The following is a 17628-nucleotide window of genomic DNA, read 5'->3' as shown; positions in this document are numbered from 1 at the left end:
TCACTTGACCCACATGATTTGTTTTTATTAATTTATATTTTCATTCAACCAATGAATTAATGTCACGTCAATTTGTACAAAATAAATTTGTACAAGAGTTTGTAGCTGTATCATTACTCCCTAATTAATCATCCAAAATTATATGAAGTCATCATCTCTAGCAAGTAAATATTAATATCAAAACTCAAATCCCAACAAAAGCCTGTTCATATATTTATGTTGCAGTGGCTGGAATCGGAATAGGGAATATGAATGGGAATAAATTATTTAGGTTAGTTGTAAGAATCGGAATCCAAATGAATTGTATTGCGATCAATGTGTTTACTTCGTTTTAGAATTAGAATTGATTGTTACAAGTTATTAAAATAAACTTAGTTAATTATTGTCATTATTTATTATAATAATTGCAATTATTAGTATACAAAATAACTTATTGTTAATTTTAATAATTATTATTATTACTCGAGAACAAAAAATAATAATAATTTTCACTAATTAATTAATAATAATAATATAATTGGTGTTGTTGTTGTTGTCAGCAAAAATTACAAAAATAAGAATAATAGCTATAATAATAATATACTAATATTCTATTCGAGGACAAAAGTGAAATTATAAAATTTGGTTTTGGTAAAATGGGAGTTCAAGGAAAAATTAAGTTCTCATTCCTTAATTCTAAAAATATGTGGGCTCCACATATTTCATTCACATTCCCACCTTTATTTTAGTAAGTAAATACCATCAATCATTCCAATTTTATATTCCAATTTCCTAATCCGAAAAATAAATGCACCATTAAATTTAGCAAATCAGAAAACATCTTAATGTAAATAAATAAATACAAGAAAGAAAAGCAAAAAGACATGTAATATACATTATCATCCTAATATTAAGCACGTAATGGTAATTGTAAGGCGAAATGAAAAAGATACAACTGGAATTGACACACCATAAACAATAATCAGGGAGGTCCCTTAAATTAAATCACGGGCATGGATGAAATGATGAAAATTTTAAATGTTCAAACAATATAATTCACTAAACAATACATGAAACTTCACTGCAATTGCCATATGCTGAATCCTTATTTGTGAATCAGCCAAATTCTTGTTGTTTGATTCTGCATCCAGTTTGGAGCAATTATTAAACCAGAACTGAATGGACGAAATGACATCTTCCTCTTCAAAGGAGCGTCTGGATAGCTTTTCGAGTACGGATGCATCTAGCTCTTCTAGACATGATGGAATCTCTGGCAAAGATTGGAGTCGCTCGCAATCGCTTGCATTTCACCGTTTCAAACGTACTGGGAGCTCTGGTAATGACTGAAGCCTATTGCAATTGCTCTAGTCAAGAGATTCTAGCCGTGAAATTTGTTTGATACTTGCAGGTAGACCCTCCAAGTTATTTCCTCTTAGATGTAACCATTCCAAAGAGGATAGATAGCCAATCTCTTGCGGAATAGACGTCAAGGCACAGTTATTTAAATGTAGCCAATACAGTAAAGATAAACCGGATAATAACGATGCAGACAATGGCACCAAACCTGACGACAAGGATGGTAGCTGACTAATGGCTGATCCATGTGCACCCATGTACTCAAAAGATTTGAAATTGCCAATGTTATCTGACAAATTATCTAGTTCAGAGAAACCTAGCGTTTCAAGTCCTTTTACATTTTCAAATGACGATGGCCGCTGCTCTGTAATTGTAGTCCTGCCTAAATTGATTTGATTTAAATGTTCCATTTTCTCCAAGCTTTCTGGGAATCTCTCGAGGTTTAAGCACCCATATGCAGAAAGTGCAATCAGAGATTTCAATTTACAAATGCTAGTTGAAACTCTCTTTAGCCTTGTGCACCTATTTATACGTAGGAGTTTAAGATTAGTTAGGCACTTGATTGATGAGGGAACTTCTTCTATTGCAGTCTCGTCTAAATATAGCCTTGTTATATTCCCAGAAATATGTGGAAAGTCTGTGAGATTAATGCAAGATGTGAAATCGATAGTCACAGGAGAAACAAAATGAAGGTTGCTAGGAAAGGACCTCAGAATTTTGCAGCCCTCAAAACACAACATATTGAGGTGGTTGAAATTTTGGATTGATGAGGGAACACGAACCAAGTTTGTACAATTCCAAAGATTTATTTTTTCAAGATTTGGTGTTTTTAATGGGTCCGGCATCCTAATGAAATATTGGGAAAAACTGACTTGAAAGCTTTCTGTAACAAAAGATAAACAAAGACTACATTAATTAAAAAAGCAACATTTAATTCAACAATTAATTACATGTATATTTAAAGAAAGAATAATTAACGTTTCAGTATTAATACAAAACGTACCTTTTTTCCTTCCCAAATTTGCACAACTTTACTAAAAGGTAAATTGCGTTCAATAAGGTTTCTAGGCTTAAAATTTGATGGTAGGGTTCTCAAATGGATATTTGTGCCAGTGAAGATTTTTCAATTTCTCAGGAAGATAATCTAAGCCGTCTAGAAGCTGTACTTTAGAGTCTAAAAGCTGCTCTTCAATGCTCATATGGACTGAAATCTCAGGTATATAAAATTTAAGTACTCTCAAATTAGACATATTTGAGAAGGCTCTTAAGTTCAGATTGATGCCTTTTATTGTCGACAAATTCAGAAATATACTTTCAATTGCATCGGTTCTCTTGTAAACAAAAATAAAGAATGAGCCTTCCTAAAATCCAAAAGAAACATCGGTGAACTTTATTAATTTCCTTAAATGAAAACAAATTATGCAATATTTGATTTTTTGGTTGTTTTTTATTGAATATCTATATAGGAAAAAAGAAAATTTTGGGGCCGTTTGGTAAATTAAACTAAAAATTTGGTGACCATTTGCTGAATTAAACTAACAAAAAAGAAATCCTTTGAACACTACTAAAATTTCAAAATTGATAAATTTTGGAGTTTTCTTTAAATTACAAACATGTTATCTTGACACCCTCAGTCAATTTTATTTTCCCTCTTTATCTCTAAATCTTAATCTGCAGGGCCAATCTTGGATCGATATAAGATTTGGATATGATTTTTTTTAATGGTGGAATCCTAAATGTTAATTCAAAATTAAAAAAAAAACCAACGAAATTAAGTAAATTTTTTTAATCATCCCAACATTTGAGTCTTAATTAATGTAGCAATTATCAATTGGATGGTAGAATTGAATAAGAAGTAATGTTTTACTCATCATCCAATAGATGAGTGGCATATAGATGATGATTTTTTTTTGTAAAGAAAAAGAACTAGGCAATTGCAGAAGAAACGTGCATGAAGCAGGTGAAGAAGATAAATGTCATTAGTATTTTATGCATAAACATGAAGATGACATTGGTTGATGGGTGTAAGAATGAAATGAGAACTGTTTTGGTATTTATAAGAGTATTCATAATAAAAAGTGATTTTTAAAAATTTATAAATATGTGTACTTAGTAAGAGTGTTCAGAAGTATATTATAGAGGGCAAGTTGCCACACCCTTATGTTAAACTCTTACCTAATATGACTTTAATGATATTACCTTTAGTTTGAAATTATCGCATTACAACAATTATTTACGTCCTAGCTCTTCAGCGAGAATTGTTTTTTTTTTTTTACCTTATTCTGCTTCAATACATGACGAATATCCCTGCGATGCCATAATCTGCTACGTTTCCCAGGTTCTTTGACAGATTCTTGACGAACAATCTCTCGTCCCATTTCCTACAATAAATCATGGATTTGTAACGTGTTGATATGTTCAGATATTGTAATGAGGGATTTATCAACGAGGATACTCAGTCCATGAGTCACATTGTAAGGACGATCATGTAGTAACGTTGCCACACGATCTTTACATTCTCCCTTGGAGAAACATGCAATATCTAAAAATAAACTTTTCTCCTCTGAATTAAGTTCCTCATAACTAATTCTCAGCACCTTATAAATGCGATTGACGTTAGAAATTTGTTTTAAATTATCTAATACATTCTCCCAATCTGTTTATTTGCTTTTCGGATGAAGGGAGGAACCCAAGACTTCGAGAGCTAAAGGATCACCCTCGGTATATCGTACTACCTTCTTCGACAATACATTAAGATCATCCTGAGGGCAATGATTTTGTCTAAATTTATAAAACAGCTGAAGCTCTTCACCATGGTTAAGTCTCTTAACCTCATATACATGTTCGTCTTTTTCACTCCCCTTTTACGAAGTACTTGTTTGTCTCTAGTGGTGACAACAATTCAACTTCCAGGACAAAACCCATCAAGCCATCCAACTAAATATGTAGTTGTTCAAATTCTACATTATCAAGAATAATGAGAATCTTAGTACTTTGGAGCTTCTCTAGAGTGTACGCTGGTATGTTAGGGCCTCCCATTTCAAGTCTTTCTCCTAATAGAGAAAGAACTTGTTTGTGTACGTAGATGCGCACTAATGCAACACCACTTTCTATTTCTTCTCTGACATTTTCTATGAAGCACTTCCCTTCGAACTCATCAGAAATCTGGTTAAAAAGAGCTTTAGCAAGGGTTAATATGTATTAAGGTAAGCCTGTCTAGTAAACTATGTTGGAACATACTCCTCAATTGCATGTCTTGCATACCCAATGGCAGCTATCGCATGTTGACAAGGGAGGCCGGCAATTTCCCAATAATCGCAATCACACGTTTTGTTCTCTAACTTCACCACAAGCCTCCTAGATGGATTGAAAATTCAGATCACTAGAAGTTTGTACAACTATTTTTTATGTAATCTTACTTTTTTTATCCACCTCTCTCAAAACTTTAGGTGTCAGCTGTCTTTTCCAGGTGGCTGCCTCATTTCTTCTCTTTGTGTACTGTTTTATAAGTCTACATATGATTTTTTTCAAGCATTATCAAGCAAGGTTTATCTTGGTAAGGTAATATCCATTAGTTGAAGCACTCCAATGCATTGTTGTTAGTATGTTCTACCATGTAATTTTTGTTATATATGTGCATCGACCGATTATAAGCATGTAGTTCTCCTTCTAAACACTCAAATGCAGCTTCTTTTCAGCTTTTATCTCTGCCATTGCCTTATCAAAATCATGCTTGTTACAGCTCTTAGTAGCTTTCCAAAATAGTTGTTTCAACTATGCACCAACATATGACTTGGAAAAATTAGCATAAACATGCCCTATGATAAGCAGTAGGCAATGTGTTTGAAATTGCATTAATTAGCCTCTTTTATCTGTCACTGGTAAAAGTCACTTGCCTTCTATCATCCAGATAATTATGCAAGTGCTCCATAAGCCATCTCCATGTCTCCCTATTCTCAATCTCACAAACATATACTGCTAATCAGACAATCTCATTATTACCATCCATGCCAATAGCAGCTAATAGTACTCCACCATATTTACCTTTCAAGTGACATCCATATATTCTAATAAAAGGTCTACAACCATTAAGAAACGTATTTCTTTGTGTAGAATAGGCAACGAAAAATCTTTGGAATAATACCTTATTAGGTATAGAAACAACATCACACAACACCTTGCATATTGCTCCCAGATTAGCTTTGTGAATGGCTGCAGCATACTCAAATAATTTCTGACACACCTTTGCTCGAGCCTGATACAATGTCTTCTATTCAATCTTCAAACCATAAGTCTCTTGTATATAATCCTTCAAAAGATCAATCTTCACGTTAAGGTCAACAACCTGAATTTTTATTTTAGTAGCAACCCAAGCAAAAGTAAATTTCACTATCTTGTTGGTAAGTCTATACTCATGCTTCTTGTTGTATTCTCACAATATGAAGCTAGTTCCATCATTTAGTTTTGCACCAGCCACATACCATGGATAGTCAGCCTCTTTACAAGTACCTACAAATCTTTTTGGCTTACTATATACTGTTTTAATAGAAAACCCTTTCCTAATCATCACCTTATGCAATATCTCTCTAAAATGAGCAACATGCCTAAATAGATGTCCTAATTTTAGCCTATATTTCCCATCAGCACCCATTTTATGCTCATGATGTTATATGTAATTATTCAATTTGACAGTGCCGAGCTCAATATTATCATCAAAAGAATCAACAACCCCTTTTACCTCTTTATTAGCATCATATAAACTACCATCTGAATCGGATCAACTTTAGCTTTAGCAATAGCTTCAACAGTTCTTTTACTGTCCTCATCAATAAGAGTAGCTTCAATAGTACCATCAACTTTAGCTTGCATGAATTCTACATCAACATCATCATTGCTGCAATCATTTCTGTCTGAATAGTCAAATAGTACTGCATCTCCATCAGGTTCCTTAGCCCAGTAGTAGCTTGTTCCTCAACAACGACTTCCTTAACAACAACTTGTCCCCCCACAACAGCTTGTCCCCCATTCGAAGCATTTTTCTTGACAAAATCATTAAACTAATTAATCAGTTCATTAGGTAACACAACTCCTAGGTTAGTCAATAATGCCTGCAGTAAGGAAGAATCTTGAAACTGAGGGTACAACACTGGTGCAACTTCAACTGTAAAAGTATTAACACCCAAAGCCCGATGAATTCTAAGCAAACATTCTAGCCCAAAATCTGAATCCAACGCAACCTTAACTTTATTCTCTGGGTTCGTAATGTTTAACAGAATTTTTGAAGCAGAATCTAACCCATATGGACTTGTAATGTTTAAAACAACATCCTTAATCTTCGCAATGGTACAATCATGTTCAAGCAACCCTAAATTCTACTTCATGCCTCAAAAGAATATCATTAACTCTAGTTATCGCATCTTGGATGTCCAAAACAAAAAAGAAAGATTCAACATTGGTACAGTTCTTGAGAATTAAAACAAAGTCAAGTATTGATCATTCAAACTTCTTACATTTTATAGTGCAATGTTAATTACTGAACTATAAAAACACGAACAAATACCCACAATGTTATTTCAAACATCCTTATTGTTTTCTTTATCTTCCTATTATATTCCAATAGTTATGAGTCCTTGTACTAATAATGTGTTATTAATATTGCACGTAAAAACCTTAACGAAAAGGCATGGAAACAAACATTTTGCTGGACTTTATGAGATTCTAAATTGTACCTAGTTTTTCAGAGATTCTAATTTTGCATGAAACAACCAAATCTTCACCAGGGGGGTTAGGGATATGGATACATATGTAGCCAAGGGTTAAAATAGCTCAAAAAATCACGACCTATATTTCAGCAACTAAAAATTTTCAAAAACCCCAAATTTTATATGCATAGGTAAGGGATAAACATGCATTCAACTGTACTAGCAACAATCTTTCACGTGTTTGCATCTAAACAACCTAATACAATATATTACTCCCCAATTTATCATTACCCCTAAAAAATTGTTACAAATCAACCTAATCTATATTCTAGTGTTTCAAGTAACAATGATTAACAACAATTAACAGACAAATCTGAAAGAACATTGTTTCATGTGAAAAATTAAATGAAAATAAATAAACAAACAAAACTTACTCGATTGTAGCTTGAAACCCCTAAAAAGCCAAAACATCGCGACTTCTTAATATGTAACGCCGGTTATGTGCTTTCTCTTTTACCCTTATTAAATTGGTTAGAATAATAAATATTGGGTGTTTGTGTGTGAGTAAAACTTATCAATTTGTTTTAAATGAGTTATGTAGGTTATTAGCTTTTATTAAAAAAGAATTTTCCCAAAACTCACATTTTCTTGTTTTCTATTTTTTTTTAAGTATTTAAGAGGAAGCCAACTTTTTAAGAGGAAATCGTCTTTTATTTTCTACGCCGTTACAAAACTTAGAAAAAGAAAGAAAGAAACATAAGTCTTTAGAGAAGGAAAAGAAATACTTATTACCTTAAGTATGATTTGGGTAATATATGTGTTTGTAATGCTGTGATGATATGAACAGTCTGTATCTTTGCTTCAAATCGTTTTCTTTATTTAGAATCACATGAATACATTTAGAAATAATGAAACTAGACATCCTAAGCTTTCCATTGATAGGTTTTATGTTGAAATCCTCTGAGTATGCAAATTGTTATGATTTTTCGAAGTTGGGTTACTGGTGAGCGAAAATTTCGATTTTCAGCAGCAGTTCTCACTTCTGAAAATTTTTCCATAAGGTTACACATCTTTAAAAATTATGGCGATTTTTTTATCAACAGATATATATCGCATATCATTTCAAATTTAATTTCGTAATTTTATTCATTATGATTAAATTATTAAAAATTATAACATGCGGCTGCTGCAGATCTGGAAACTGTTTTTCAGAATTGCAGAAGCTGAAACATGTAACACTTTGGGCTAATTTATGAACATTATATGCTATGTTAGATTTTATAATGAAATTTCAATCTTTCCACTGTCTTTAAAAACTAAAATCACAATTTTTTGGCATGTAAAATAAAAGATATGAATTTTTGAAATTCTGTCTTCAAATCTGGAATTTTCTGGACAGGTTAGATGTTCTCGGAAATAAAATACTTTTAAAATAGTTTTAGGTGTCCAAAAATTATGAATTTTAATTACATGAATTCTGAATGTGTCTAATGTAATTATAAAAAAGAAACGGATTATTTTGAGTACTAGAGAATATTTTATGAATTTCCTAAGTGGTAAAGGTCTGTTTTGGTCAATGCTGAACAGTTTTGTTACTTTAGTGAAAGGTCAATATTCTAACTTACTTTTCACTTGTGCTTATTTTTGTGAAATTTTGTATGCAATGTTGTGCATGTTCACAGTACCTCTGTAAATTTTCATGGTTTTCTGACATGTGTATAGGTTATAAAAAAATCAGTATGTGCAGGATACTCATGTTTAAGTCTAGAATATGTATAAGTTTTGAGCTAGTATAAGTGCCTATGATTTAAGGATGAATGAGATTATGTTTAAGGTTAGAGATAATATTGATAAGGATATTTTATGATAATTATAGGACGTGGGTGAGCTCGTTGGTTTGGTCTTAAGGTATTGAGTTGATTGTTGCAGATCAAGGTAAGTAGATTCATGCATGATGTGCTTTATAATAAATGCAATTTATATTATAAGAATTATGTTTAAATGAAAATTTTTACACAACTGATTTCTAAAATATTTAAATGAATTTTTTAAAATAAAACACTTTTAAATGAATTTATAAAAATGATTTTTTCTTAAGAAATTAATTTTTTTAAACAAAATGTTTTCTTAAAGAATTTTCTATAAGAATTAAATGATCAAAGAAAGATTCTTAAATGTTTTAGAAGATTTTAAATGCTATTTATGAAAGGATGTAAGGTGGATTCAAAAATGTTTTGGCTCATAGTCCATAGTAATGTATATGATGCTGATGTTATGATGTTACATAATGCTATGGCCAGGTTGCTGGTATGACGACGATGATCTTGTGCACAATGATGTTATGAACAATGAGGGGCATAGTACTCTGAACGAGAAAAAATGCGGGGTATAGTACCTTGAATGATGAATGATAATAATTGCGAGGCATGAGCTACCAAATGTTTATGTTTTAATGTTTTTATGGATATTTTAATATTTTTAATGCTTTTACATGAATCCATCCCTTATGCTAAATGAAGATGTTATTATAAGATGATATAAAATGTTTAAAGGTATAATGACAAAAGTTTTCAAATATTGTGTATGTATTTGCTTACCAAGTTGATGACTTACCCCTTGTCTCCAATATTTTACAGATTGATTAGAGATGTGACTTGGGTACCTAGATGGAGAATTTTTTGTACTGGACCTGTAGAGTTGCTTTGGCTAGACTTTTTATTTTGGATTAGAAACTTTTCCTTGGAGACTTTATTTTAGATGTTTTACGTAAGGATTCAGTTGGAGTATGAATAATGATTGTCTATCTTGAGGTTTATTAATGATAATAATCGATGTGAGCTTTCATTCCAATTTTACCCTTATGCTTTCATGGGTAAATTTTTTTGGGGTGTTACATAATAGCTCACCATTTTCCTCAATGCCTCTGAATCTTCGAATTAACAAAAGATTTGAAACTTAAGCGTGGTTCATTGATGAAAATGCAAAGAAATTGCAGGAAAAATGGCAAGATTTTGTTGCTTTTTCATGCATGATGGTGGGGAATAAACAATGACTGTTTTCGTTGCTTGCTGTGCTATGGACCACTATGCCTTTCTTTTTTTTCCTAATCATAGACTCTAAATGACGTCATTTTTGGAGCGCAGGTGAAATGATCATTTTACCCTTATGACATTAGCAAAGTTATAACAGTTTGCAAAAGGAAGTAGACAAGTATAAAATAATATAACTTTAAGTGGAGTTCAGCAAAAAAATATATTTTTAAAAGAGTAAAAAAACAGGTGGTCGATGAGTAATTGCTCAATTTTTTGCTACCCAATTCCAAAACAATTGTTGTGTGTTAAGAAATGTGATTGGATTATGAAATCTTAAAATTTGCATATGAATCTGGGATCGACATAATAATATATACATATGGATCAGGATCCTCTCCTGATCTGATCTTTATCTGAGCAAGTGTTATTAATATGATTGATGGTTAATAAATGAAAAATAAAAAATAGTTAAATCTTAACCATTCACTAATAATAAAATACAGGTGGCACAAGATATGTAAAAGATCAGGAGTGCTCAGATCAGGAGAGGATCTCAATCCATATACATATACTATTTCTCTGCTTAGCAAGACGTGTTTAATGCATTGCACTGCTGTCAAGCTAATCCTGTGTCTACAAGCTAATTCATCCAGTGGCGACTGCCCAATATCTCTTGTTTGTCCTATTTCCTTGCTTGATCTCATCTCATCTCCTTACCATCTGGAGTATTTTTACTATATGTTGAACATGCCATCAACACTTGCTGAGTCAGGCCATGTTTTTATTAGTTGATTGAAGTTAAGATCAAGCACTGTTGACAGAACCCTCGCCTTTAGATCAGAGGATATGGTGGTGGATAATCTGCAGTGCCGATATAATGCCATGGTGGAGTCGATTTGTTTGTTCATTTCTGAACCTTTTGTGTCATCTTCTTTAAAGTGTTTTTCATCCCAAAACTTCCAGTTTGCTTCCGCACCACTGATGGATCTACTATATATTTTCTACATTTGCAGCCCTGACGAGACCGCGCCCAAGAATTGACCTAGCAATAAAAATCGGTTAAATCAACAAGTTTTAACATTTGAATCTTTTTGTCCAAAAGCTAGCCACAAACCATTATCATATTCAAGAAATTCAAAAGCACACACCCATAAAGAAAGCGGCTCCGCATTCAGATTAAAGTTGATGGAGCATAACGTTTAAATGGTAAAACTGGAAGTTAAAAGTACATTTAGAAACTTTATCATAACAAATAATAATCAGGATGTGCTTTTGACAAGATTTTTCCCACCACTTCCAGCTTCGAATCAACTTATACGATCTCATAAGTTGCCTTCATGGACATTGGACCCCGCTTTTGGCTCTTAGCGGCCTTTTATTACAAGTGATGCTCTGTTTCCTCATGGCTTTTAGGCGGCATGTGCTGTGTTCTTCATGGCTTAAAATGCTCTCACTACCGCCACAAAACAAGTTGCCGAGTTGTTGCCCAGACTGCTGTGAACAATTCTCTCTCAACTCACATAGTCACATATGATGTCTGTTCCATATTTTCCCTTGTCCTTGCTCATGATTGTTCCATACTGTTTAATCTGGATTTACATGGTGAATGACAAAAGATCAGAGATGGCTTTATTTCTATCTGGAAATTGTTCAAGGTTACCCTCAAATTACAAAGAATCTAAATCAACAAAAAACTCCTAGAATGGCAAAGTAACTCACCAGCTTACAGGAAGATAGAACAGTACTTAATTTGCAGAGCTGTCCAAAATAAAAAATTAATTACTGCATTTTTAGACCAATGAACATAAGAAAAAACCTTCAATGGATTGCTTGCATCAAGAATCTGCCTCGGTTTTTGGCTCTTCAAACTTATCTATAGCTTCCCCAAAGCTTGCCTATGCCACTAAAAGCTCTCATTCTCATACTTCTAGTCTTCCAGAAGTTTCACTGGTCTGGCCTAATTTTAATTGTGCAAATCATAACTTCATTTCCTGATTTCATCACATTCTTCTTCACTTGGTGGCAGCATATTTATGGTAAAAGTGTTGAGTTTGGTCTGATTTGGATGAGCATATACTGGACATACTCCACAAGATTTCACCTTGTGACCATTTTCATTATTTGTGAAGAGATTATAAGTAAAGAAGTGAAATGAGACGGATATACCATCAGGTAGCCCAAAATTGATACAAGGACGAAATCCAATATAGATATGATCTGAGCAAGTGGACACTTGATTACCCAAATACCAAAAGTCATCATGTTTGGTTTCAGACAAAGCCGTTATTTCAAAACAGTAGCTACATCCAACATTGAAATATCCACCACCATTAGGGAAATCATCCTCATATTCAATCACAGCACAAACAGAAAATCCGATTAAGTTTGTGCTACAGCAATGTTGAGACAGTTGAATAGTTATTGAAGATCCTGAACCCTGGTTGCTGAACCAGTCAGGAATTCCACTTCCAGGTAAAAAAATGCTGATCCCATGTGGTTTCTTAAATTCCTATAACATAAAAACCATGATTTCAGATTTTAAAAAGGAGAGGAAAAGAGAAAAATAGTTGCATACCTTTTCAGAGAATAGTCTCAGTGATGCAATTGCCATATGCAGAATTATTAGTCGTAAATCTGCCAAAATGTTGTTGCCTTTTTCATTCAGTTTCAGGCAATCAGTAAACGTTAGCTCCATACATGGATCTGCTAAAATCTTGAATTGTGTACTTCCTAGGGAGTGTTTGGATGTCATTTCAAGTATGGATATAGGTAGTTCTTCTAGACATGATGGTAGCTCTGGCAAAGATTGGAGCTGCTTGCAATTACTTGCATCTAACAATTTCACACGTAAAGGAAGCTCTGGCAATGACTGAAGCATACTGCAATTGCTCAAGTAAAGTTCTCTCAGCCGTGAAAGTTGCTTAATACTTGCTCGTAAACTATCAAAGTCATTCCCACTGATATCTAAGATTTCCAACGAGGATGCACGGCCAATGTCTTGAGGGATTTCCATGACATCACAGTCACTTAAATCTAGCTTCGTTAAAGAAGATAAACCTGATAATATTGGAGGCAAAACCAAACCTCTACATCCATGAAATGAAAGCTCGATAACTTCATCTAAATATGCAATAGAGGATGGTAGTTTACTAATGGCTGATCTCTTAGCAAAGAGTCGCTTCAAAGATTTTAAATTTCCCAAGTTTTCCGGCAATTTACTAAGTTCAGAGCAATCCTCCAAGATCAACTCTCTAAGCCCTTCTAATTGTTCAACTGAAGATGGCAGCTCTTTGACAGCAGTTGATTCCAAGTCAATATATTCTAAACATTCCATTTTCTCTAAGATTTCCGGAAAAATCTCAAAGTTTGAGCAATTATAAAGACAGAGCAAATGAAGAGATTTCAATTTACAAATGCTAGATGGAAGACTCTTTAGCCTTCTGCAATATGCCAAGTCTAACTCTTCAAGCTTAGTTAGGCACTCTATTGATGATGGAATTTCTTCTATTGCTGTTCCTTTTAAATCTAACTCTATTACATTCCCCGAAATCTCAGGAAACTCCGTGAGATTAATGCAGTAGGAGAAATCAATCTCTATAAGAGATCTAAAATGAATGTTTTGTGGAAAGCACCTCAAACTTTCACAGTGACTGAGGCACAACATAACAAGGTTGTTGAAATGCTGGATGTAAGAAGGAATGTAAGGTAAGTTTGTGCAATTCCAAAGATTTATTCTCTCAAGATTGGGAGTCTCAGATGGGTGTGGGATCGTTGTGAGATACTGAGAGTATTGTAGGTCAATAAATTTTAACTTGAAAGCTTCCTGTAAAAAGAAATAAATAATTACCATAATAAATTAGAATCATAATGAGTTTCACAGTTAATATTCAACAAAGCAATAATAAAACCTATTCATTAGGTGTTAGACATGTGATACCTTTTTCCCTTCCCAGATTTGCTCAACTTTACTGTGAGGTAAGTTAAGTTCAATAAGGTTCTCAGGACTGAAATCGAATGGTAATGCTTTCAAAGGATACCCATACCAGTGGAAATATCTCAATTCATCAGGAAGATATTGTAGGCCTTGCTGAAGATGGACTTTAGTGCACATATCTGAACCAGTGATTTGCCCAGGCACATAGAATTTAAGCAATCTAAGATTAGGCATTTTCACAAAGGCTCTTGAAGTAAGATGCAAGTCTTCTATTTGTGACACATCTAGGAACATGCCTTCAATTGACCCAGTCCCCTTATAAGCAAAAAGAAAGAATGAGACAACAAAAAATGTACAAAAGTTCATAAGATTTGTAAAGAGCTCATTCTAATCAGTTATCCATTTACCTTTTATTCAAAATCTGTAGAAAGGAAGACAAAATCAAATAGATAGATTCCTTTACCTTATTTTTCTTCAGTACTTGATAGACATCCTCATAATACCACAACCTGCTACGTTTGCCTGGCTCTTTTACAGACTGTTGGCGAACTATCTCCCGACCAAATTCTTGCAATAAATCATGTATTTGAAGCTTATTGTTACATGATAACGCTACGAGTGACTTATCAACAAGGACATTCAGTCCATAATGCACAGATTCAGGATCATCTTGAATCCTTGTCATAAAATCTTTATCATCTCCTTTAAAGAAACAAGCTATGTCTAAAAAAATACTTTTCTCTTCTTGCTTTAGCTCGTTGTAACTAATTTTCAACATGTCATATATATCAGGGTCAGAAATCCGTGTTAGGTTTTTTAATGCATTTTCCCACTGCAGTTTGCACTTCCGTTGAAGGAAAGAACCCAACACTTTAAGAGCTAGCGGATTGCCATTGGCATAGAACACTATTCTCTCTGAAAGCACCAAAAAATCTTTAGGACAAATGTTTTGTCTAAAAGCATAATTTGAAAATAGCTCAAGTGCTTCATTTTGATTCAATCCCTCAACCTCATATATTTTATCCACTCTGCATTTATCAAAAACTTGTCTATCTCTACTAGTCACAACGACTCTACTTCCAAGACCAAATCGATCAAGTCCACCAGCTAAATAATCTAATTGTTCGGGTTTATTTACATCATCGAGAACCACAAAAACCTTCATTCGCTGGAGCCTTTCCTTAATGTATTTAGGAACACTAGGCGTTCTTATTTTTAGAGTTTCCTCCAATATTTCTGAAAAAAGTCGCTCTCGTAGATAAACTAATCCACCCCTTTCTGATTCTTCTCTAACGTTTGCCATGAAGCACCTACCTTCAAAGTCATTGGAAATCTGGTTGAAAATAGCTCCAGCAATGGTGGTTTTACCTATACCGCCCATGCCCCAAATTCCTATAATTTGAAAATCCGGCAATCCGACACATAGCAATGATTTAATTTGTTCAATTCTTGAATATATTCCAACTAAGCCTTCAAAATCACTAGAGAAAGATTTATCTTTTAACTTCTTCAAAATATCTTCAATAATTTCATCTACAAGTTTCGCCTCTGGCCTAGTATAGGTGTTAAAACGAACAAGAGTGAGTGAAAATGGTATGGACAAAATTAGAATTAGAAAAAGTGAAACATATGTTTTCCCAATTTTGATAGACGACAGAAAGGGTGAATTTTTTCCTCTTTTTATCTAATAATCTCTGAAGCATGAATTAGTTATGAAATACCTGATATTCATGGTGTCCCATCCAGATAGATTTGATGCTTCTGTCAACGCAACCGTCCATTTCTGAACCTTTTCTGGTATCCCCTTCAATTGCTTTTCATGCTTAACAAATGCATCACCGAAACTTCCAGTTTGCTTCCGCACATCCGAGGGATCTACATGGTAGAAAACTGGTACTACCATTTGAGCATTTTTATTCTTGCATTCAAGAATCTTGACAAGTTCATCCAGGCACCATTTTGAAGAAGCATAGTTTCCTGAAAAGATGATTACCGAAATCTTTGATCTTTCAATTGCATCCAAAAGGGCGGGTGAAATCTCATCTCCTCTGACAAGTTGTTCATCAATGAATGTTTTTATTTTTTTCTGACACAAAGCGGCAACAAGATGGCTAGTAAAGTTATCACGGGTATCCTCCCCTCTGAAACTGACGAAAACATCATACCTGCATTGAGCAGCAAGGCAAGATGAAGATGCAGCCATAAATGAGATCTTCAAAACTTTGTTACCGAAGCATCAGAGGTTCTTGAGAGTAGATAATTGACTTTCTGCCTCCTTTCCTTCGTGTTTCCTCTACTAAGGTATAAAAATAAATAAATAAAATAATTCAAAAGCATAAATCTCAAGAAGCTCTGACTTTACGCAACGACCATCTAGAAGTTGAATAACAAAATAAGTGCTTGCACGACTTTGAGCAACAATTATGAAAACACTAAAGTATCCCCTTTTTTCTTCTAACATTCATGTGAAGGTTTTCTCATGATTTCTTATATTTCTTTGAGTCATTTTCTCGAACACTTAGATCATACAATCTTTAGAACAACTACTACCTCTGGTCAGCTGCTAAAAGTGACGCATCAAATAAAATTAATTGAAAACCTACAAACCACGGCAGCTCTAATTTTATATCTCCGGCATGGATCCATTATGCTTAATCCTCCAAACTTATCCATCTTTGCCAATTGCCAGTAACAGCATTTAATGAGCTAAGTTCCATTGTAGATTTTAAAATTAAAAGAAGTACCCACTGCTCATATTAAGATCATCTTTGCCAATTGCCAGTAAAAAAACAGACCCATGCAGAAATCTTTCAGTAATCAGCAACAAATTTTACGATCTTTAGCGAAGCATTTAATGAGTTAGGTTCCATTGTAGATTAAAAAAAAAAAAACTAAAAAAAAGTATCCAATTGCGCAAAATGATATTAAGATCCCGCACTCTAACTAAAGCACGGAATCTCTTAATAAAACCTAGCTCAACATTTAATTATACAATTGTAACTTAAAATGCACCATGCAAAATTATTATTCTAACAGATGTATAAACGCCATGTCTCTCCATATTAGAAAAAAATGGACCGGATTGAACTGCTTGAAATAACATTGGATTTTTGTGTGTATTTATGATCCTTTTTAGTGCATATGTCTTTAATTTTTTTTTTTTCACAGAGGATATATTTTTAAATTGTGGGATTTAAGAAAATAATTCAATAAGTCCCTTAAATCACATGATTTTAAAATTTATTAAAAAATAATTTTTTTTAAATCGTCAAATTTAAAAGTGAGTTCTACTAAAAAAAATTAAGAATGTCTGTACTTGAAAATAATTATATATTTAGTGAAAAAAATTATATATTTGACTTAAGCAATCAATTGATTAAAAAATAAATTAAATTCAATGAAATGAAATATTTGCATAGTAATTTAAATTTTAATATATGGTACAAATTTAACTATAATTTATTAGATAAAATTGATAAAATACATAGTTAATGTGTGCTAGTGTGTCAGTTAATAGCATCCATAGTGTATATACAAATTGCTATTTTGGTGAGAAAACAATGTTGTTATTTCTTAATTAAAATTTCACTACAATGTTTGTTGTGATTTTGGACTCGATGAATAA

At 33.2% G+C, this 17628-nt stretch overlaps 1 protein-coding gene across 2 annotated transcripts; it reads right to left on the bottom strand.

The window, feature by feature from the left end:
* Positions 1-11220: 11220 nt before the first annotated feature.
* On the bottom strand, positions 11221-17122 carry LOC102609197 (disease resistance protein RPV1-like). Of its 2 annotated transcripts, XR_003065682.2 has the most exons (6): positions 15725-17122; positions 14467-15556; positions 14007-14318; positions 12645-13892; positions 11789-12578; positions 11221-11658 (listed from the first exon to the last, which is right to left on the bottom strand). XR_003065682.2 is itself a non-coding variant. In XM_025099461.2 (5 exons), the coding sequence occupies exons 1-5, from the start codon at positions 16204-16206 to the stop codon at positions 12054-12056; spliced, it is 3657 nt and encodes a 1218-aa protein (XP_024955229.2). In that variant the 5' UTR covers positions 16207-17122; the 3' UTR covers positions 11677-12053. The 2 variants fall into 2 exon arrangements, 1 of the variants encoding a protein (XP_024955229.2); XM_025099461.2 differs by lacking the exon at positions 11221-11658 and having other exon boundaries at positions 11677-12578.
* Between the last annotated feature and the right edge of the window lie 506 nt (positions 17123-17628).

This window comes from Citrus sinensis, chromosome 3 (genome assembly GCF_022201045.2).
Source record: "Citrus sinensis cultivar Valencia sweet orange chromosome 3, DVS_A1.0, whole genome shotgun sequence".
Lineage (NCBI taxonomy): Eukaryota > Viridiplantae > Streptophyta > Magnoliopsida > Sapindales > Rutaceae > Citrus > Citrus sinensis.
This window is presented reverse-complemented; position numbering and strand designations above follow the sequence as displayed.

Coding starts and splice junctions, on each gene's coding strand:
- LOC102609197 (XM_025099461.2), bottom strand. CDS start 16,206: ATGGCTGCATCTTCATCTTGCCTTGCTGCTCAATGCAGGTATGATGTT. Junction 13,893..14,006: donor AAATCTGGGAAGGGAAAAAG/GTATCACATGTC, acceptor TTCTTTTTACAG/GAAGCTTTCAAGTTAAAATT. Junction 12,579..12,644: donor TGAGACTATTCTCTGAAAAG/GTATGCAACTAT, acceptor TTTATGTTATAG/GAATTTAAGAAACCACATGG.